The sequence below is a fragment of the Microtus ochrogaster genome, chromosome 5, assembly GCF_000317375.1.
Source record: "Microtus ochrogaster isolate Prairie Vole_2 chromosome 5, MicOch1.0, whole genome shotgun sequence".
Classification (NCBI taxonomy): domain Eukaryota; kingdom Metazoa; phylum Chordata; class Mammalia; order Rodentia; family Cricetidae; genus Microtus; species Microtus ochrogaster.
In genome coordinates, this window is record NC_022012.1 from 83285465 (window position 1) to 83291650 (window position 6186).

At 48.0% G+C, this 6186-nt stretch overlaps 1 protein-coding gene across 1 annotated transcript; it reads right to left on the reverse strand.

The window, feature by feature from the left end:
* Positions 1 to 1393: 1393 nt before the first annotated feature.
* Positions 1394 to 5454, reverse strand: Tdgf1 (teratocarcinoma-derived growth factor 1). Its single transcript, XM_026779557.1, has 6 exons — positions 5309 to 5454; positions 4378 to 4430; positions 3500 to 3634; positions 3042 to 3156; positions 2847 to 2956; positions 1394 to 1517 (listed from the first exon to the last, which is right to left on the reverse strand). The coding sequence occupies exons 1-6, from the start codon at positions 5326 to 5328 to the stop codon at positions 1402 to 1404; spliced, it is 549 nt and encodes a 182-aa protein (XP_026635358.1). The 5' UTR covers positions 5329 to 5454; the 3' UTR covers positions 1394 to 1401.
* Positions 5455 to 6186: the final 732 nt, after the last annotated feature.

A 6186-nucleotide genomic window follows, 5' to 3' on the forward strand; every position in this document is an offset into this window, starting at 1 on the left:
TAAGTCGCATCTCTGTACCCACCTAAGCATCAAAATGATTGCCCCCAACCTGTCCGTCTTAGTTGCTTCCTTACCTCGTTGGTCCCTCTGCAGAGGCTAGTTACCTCTACAAGTTCCCTGTAAGATTTTTCTTATTCAAGTACTTCTGAGTGCTGGGATTAAAGCCGTGTGCCACAATGCCCGGCCCATTACTTTTCTTTTTTGATTTTTCAACATAGGGTTTCTCTGCATACTCCTAGCTATCCTGAAACTCTGTAGACCAGGCTGGCCTTGAACTCGGAGATCGCCTGCCTTTGCCTCCCGAGTGTGGGATCTAAAGACGTATGCCACCAACACTTACTTATATCTTAAAACTCTGTAGACCAGCCTGGCCTTGAACTCGGAGATCGCCTGCCTTTGCCTCCCGAGTGCGGGATCTAAAGACGTGTGCCACCACACTTACTTATATCTTAAAACGCAGTTTCCAATTTCTTAACCAATTTTTACCGACTGTGAATTCACTCTTAGTTGAACATCAGGATTTACTAGTCTTTTGTTATGTTTTCCTTGTCTTTTGAGACAGGGTTTCTCTGTGCAGCTTTGGAGCCTGTCCTGGCACTAGCTCTGTAGACCAGGCTGGCCTCGAACTCAAGAGATCCACCTGTCTCTGTCTCCAGAGTGCTGGGATGAAAGGCACGTGCCACCACAGCCTGGCAGGATTTAATGATCTTAAGAATTGCTTAAAAGTATTAACAAGAAAATTAAGAGTTACTTTTATTAAGAAACACAAGATATGGGGGCTGGAGAGATGGCTTAGCAGTTAAGAACACTGACTGCTCTTCCAGAAGACCCAGGTTCAAGTCCCAACACTCATATGGCAGTTCACAGATGTCTGTAACTCCAGTTTCAGGGGACCCAACACTGTCACCCAGATATACATGCAGGCAAAACACTAATCCACATAAAATAAAAAACACATATGTTTAATAAAAAAAGGAGGATGTAGTCATGTGGTACACAGAGGGTGGGGATGAAGCTCAGTGTTAGAGTGCTGTGCTTGGCCCCACAGGCTATGACTCTGACCACCAGTACAGCCAGAAAGAGGTGAAGCAAGAGGTGAAGCTGTGCCAAGGTAAGGGCCAGATAGTGTTTAGCAGGGAGTGTCAGGGATGAGCATTATTTTCAAACGAATGACAAATGATCGTCTTTGTTAGGACACTGGTGTTGAAGGCATAGGACATCTACACTTTTCTTTTTAAGATTTATTTATTTATGCAGTATCCTGCCTGTAGGCCAGAAGAGGGCACCAGATCTCATTATAGGTGGTTGTGAGCCACCACATGGCTGCTGGGAATTGAACTCAGGATCTCTGGAAGAACAGTCAGTGCTCTTAACCGCTGAGCCATCTCTCCAGCCCAACACCTACACTTTCATTTCCCGAAGAAGACAAACGCCAGCTAGCATGAAAGTGGTAGGCACAGAGGGTGCTCGTCCTGGAGTCCTGGATGCTGGGGGATCCTGGTCCATCACATGACCATCTGAAAGGTAGAAATACTAGGTCATTAAAGGAAATCCCTCCAGCTTCCCTGCTGCCTCCACTGCCTGAAGACTGCCTACAAGACCCAGAACTCCGCTGGGGCCTAACTGGACGAGGACAGAGTGCCCACAGGATAAGCAGTACTAACTATATGACTCTCTGACTCCCCCAAGAGCAAAAGTCGCCACAAACCCTCTGTTAGCTCTTCCCCGGATACTTTCTAGTCTAATGTTGGTGCAGAACTTTGTAAGGCTCTGGTAACGGTAACGGAACAACACATCTTGGGTCCCAAATTCCAGGAAGAAAATAGGGTTCCCATTCATCCAATCACTCTACCCTCATTTGCTAATAATATCTATGCACCACACCCCAAATACAGTGGCACAGACACAGACTCTATGCTGGGAGGCAGAGACAAAGGGACACTTATTTACTTTACGAAGTTGCACACATTCAATTATAAGAACCGAATGTGAGTTACTCAGAAAACCCCAGTCACGTGATGGGAGTTTGCCGCCAACTTAGACTATACAGTTGAGTTCCATGACAGCCTGGGCTACATTATAGGCCGAAACCAAAAATCAAAACAAAACAACAATAACAACAAAACTCTAAACAACAAAGCCAAACCCAGCAGTGTACAGGAAGGATTCGTTGTTAAGGTGGGTTCTCACTGAATGACTGCCCTGGAGTCTCTTAGGTTCTTCTGCCCAAAGGCAGACACCAGCAGGCACTGCTTCATGTTTAAGAGGCAAGTTTTTTTTTCTCTTCACTGTGTCTAGCAGAAGCCTTCTGGATATGGGTGTCCAGTAGACTCAAGGAACCCCACAGGTAGTGTGACACCATGGGTTGAGGGACTGTCCCGCACCAAGGACCCTACACCTGAGAGCTCTCCTAAAGATCCACCGTATCAGGGACAGCACACCCACAGCTCTGTAACTTAGGGAGCACTCCCCCTCAACGCATCTGAGGGAATGCCCAACAACACCCGGATGACCTGTGCCTGAGGGAGCACTCTCAAGGATCCCACATCGAAGAGAACACTGCCTGAGGACCTCATATGCCTAAGGTAGCATCTACCAATGACCCTGTGTCAGTCACTACACCACATCTAAAGAAACATTTCCCAGGGACATCACACCTAAGGGAGCACTCCCTAAGAACCTAGTGTCCAAGGGGCACCCAGTAAGGATTCCTAGGCTCTATGCCCCCTGGAATCCTTATGCTATTTATAAACAGAAGCCTTGCTAGTAGGTCCTGTTAGACCAGGAGGCAGAAAGGGAGTCCCTTGGGCATCTACAGGACTGGACAGGACTAGAGAGTTGCTTACCACATCCAGGTAAAAAGGTCTGAGGAAAACAGTGGAGCTGGCCGAGCCAGCACCTGCACAGGGAGCACTTCCTGGGCAGCCAGGTGCCATGGAGGACAGACCCACAGTGCCTGAGAAAGAAGAGACAACACTGTCGGTAAATTCCTCTCGCCCCCTTCCCCCCCACCGCTCAGCCCTGCCCACCCAGCAGCTTACTCTTTTCGTACGTCACGCTCACAGTTGCGTCCATAGAAGAAAGGTGGGCAGGCGCAGAAGGACCCCAGGATGCAGGTCCCTCCATTCAGGCAGCAGGTTTTATTAAGCAACTTAGCTGAAAGATGGAAGAAGTCATGGGGCAGGTGGAGGACTGATAAACCGTAAGCAAAGGTTCATCCAGCACGCTGGCCTTCATCTCCCCAGAGTATTCTGAAGAGCCCATAGCCTAAGACTCCATCTTTCAGGGGAATCATTTGCATATTCAGACCAGTCAGGAGAAAACTGCACTTCAGGGATGTGACCCAGCACCCTGTCTCACTTCCCTCTAAGCCCCCATGCTGGTACAATACACCCAGTCGCTAACTCACACACCCGCCCTCTCAGGGTAAGTGTGAAAACATTACTGCAGAGATGTGTCAAGGGCAGGACAGAGACAAATCAAGGCAAGCAAGTCTTACTGCTCTGTATCCCCACGGAAGGCACCATCTGCAAAGAGCGAGCACGGACTGCAGGTCCTTCCTGGCTGCGAAGGCTGTCATCTCTGATGGCCATCTCTCTCGGAGACAGAACAGCCAGCTCACGGTGGCCCAAGCCTGTATTATGTATTTTAGGCCACACAAAATGTTGTTGGTGTTCATAAGAGGCACCCCCATCAAAAGGTATGGCGGCACATGCCTCTGAGCTCAGCCCTCAGGTGGTAGAGGATCCCGCGTTAGAGGTCAGCCTGAGGCCCTGTCCCAAACACTAAAGACTGAGGTTGTAGCTCAGTGGCTGCGTACTTAGCCTACAGAAGGCTTAGATCTCAGCACAGGGGAGGGGATGGAGTGGAGGGTGATCTGGGAACATATCCAGTAGGTGCAAAGCCCAGGGCTCTATCCCAGCACCATGTGAGCAACAACAAAAAAGTTGGGGCTCAAAAGGGAAAAGTAATTCAGCCAGATTCAGTAATGAACTTGGGAGGTAGAGGGTAGGAGAATGAGGAGATCAAGGTCAGCCTTGGCTGTATTGTGAGTTTCTAGGCAACCTGGGCTGCGGTGCTTTTACCCAAAAGCAAAACACAAAAACAAACGTGGATAAAAACTCGCTGGGTGTGGTGGTAGCACTGACATTGATGGAGGCAGAAGCAGGAATCCCAGGACACAGTGACACCCATAACCTGAACCCCAGCTGTGCAGTGGTGGGAGGCGGAGGCAGGTGGATCTCTCTCCGTTCAAAGTCCGTCTGGTCTATAGAGCCAAGTTCCAGGACAGCCAGGGCAACACAGGAGAACACCTGTCTTGAAGCTCCCCAACCCCCATAAAACCCCTGAACCCAAACCAAAGGAGAAAACTCTCACCAGCAACGTGTCCAAATTCAAATGCATTGGAAATGGCCACAAGTAAAACCAGACTAGGAAAAGGAAATTGGACATCAGTTAGTGAAAAGCATGTAAAATTGCAGTCTTGGCAGAAGACCATGGGTTTCTAAGGAGACCCAAGAGCGCCCCCTTTCTCCATCCAGTGGTTCCTACAGCAAGGAACTGGAACAGAAATTCCCTCTTAAAAAAAATCTATTCTGCATAAGTTGCATAGTTTTCCATGGTACAGTTTACACATGTGAATTTTAAAATCACTGTACAGGTTGTGACTGGGGTAGAGAACTTGCCTAGCACGTTCAGATCCTGGTTCGATTCCCAGCATCACTGGGAAAACAAAACAAAACAAAACAAAACAAAAACCCTGTCCTGTCATTTAAAATGGTTTCAAGTTTGTTTGTTGCTCTTGATAGCTTTTTAAAGTACCGAATTCGTCTATACCATTAACTTTTAGAAGCAATCTTAGTTTGGCTGCAGTGCTAATATTGTTTATGCAAGAGAAGGGATACATTATTTCCCTGGCAGCGTCACCAACATGATTGACGTGACGAGGAAGCTGAGAAAGGTAGTCGCCCCTAAACTTCACAACCTGAGCTGGACGCCCGGGGCCCACACAGGGAGCTGAGTCCAGCGAGTCATCTTCTCACCTCCACTCACACGCACCACTGCATGTGCACACGGGCACACGCGCGTGCACACACACAGATAATGAATATTTAAAAGACTGAGTACTTTAAAAAGTCAACAGCAAAGTAGTATGCAACTAAGTACAAAGTTCCAGGATCTTCAGGAAAAGCACCAATGCTACTAGCAGTATTTTAAGGTTTACGTTGGATAAAAATCGGAGAAGGGTAGAACATGATTTTCTGAAATTGCAGTCTCCAGCCATCAAAAATTCAAAGTTAGTTCATACCTGGACGAGAAGTGCGCCATCTTCCGCGGCCTCGTGAAAACGTTGGAGAAAAACGCTCGGAAAACAGGATGAGTAAATGGCTTTAAATCATAAAACCATTCCCCAAACACACAAAGGTTAAGTTCTCGAAGTGAAAAATAGTAAATTAAATAGAAAGATATTCCAGATGAGAACTGCGCCTGGCCCGGAGGGTCTTGGGGCAGCGGCGGCCAAGGTCTCCAAGCAAACTGGGGGGGGGGGGCTCTCCCTCCAATAGAACCGTTTTGACCTTGAGAAAGGACTTCCAGGGACCTTTCTTCCTCCACTAGAAACCCAAGGGGTGGCGGGGAGGACCCTCAGGTGGGCGGAGAGCCGGAAGCCCCACGCCCATTGCTAGGCCCTGGCTTTGCACTTGACTAGCTAACTAGCAGTGTCTGGTTTTGGTGCAGGTTTCTTTTCTCTCTCTCTCCTTTTCAAAAAGACTTATTATATATACAATGTCCTGCCTGCATGCATTCCTTCAGGCCAGAAGTTGGCACCAGATCTTATTACAGGTGGTTGTGAAGCACCATGTGGTTGCTGGGAATTGAACTCAGGACCTCTTAACCGCTGAGACATCTCTCCGCTCCCAGGTTACTTTTCTCTTGAAAAAGGGGTCGGAGAGACTCAAGTTATTCTACCAAGGCGGTTCAAACACGAAAGTCTAAATAGCATGTGTACATATGCAGGCATTTGATACTTCGTTATCAAATTTTAACTCTGAATTTGCTTTCATCTTTTTGCTAAAAAAAAAAAAAACAACAAACAAAAACCACGTGGAGGTGGGTGCCGGTTGCTGGGGAAGTTAGGGTGGCTAGGGGATATGCGCTGGCCAACTGGGAGGACTGGTTTGGGTGCGG

Excerpts from the sequence above, each read along its gene's own strand:
- Tdgf1 (XM_026779557.1), bottom strand. The coding sequence starts at position 5,328 with ATGGCGCACTTCTCGTCCAG. Across the intron at positions 3,157-3,499 it reads TTCCGTGGGGATACAGAGCA|CTAAGTTGCTTAATAAAACC; the intron begins GTAAGACTTGCT and ends TCCATCTTTCAG. Across the intron at positions 2,957-3,041 it reads GAGCGTGACGTACGAAAAGA|GCACTGTGGGTCTGTCCTCC; the intron begins GTAAGCTGCTGG and ends CTTCTTTCTCAG.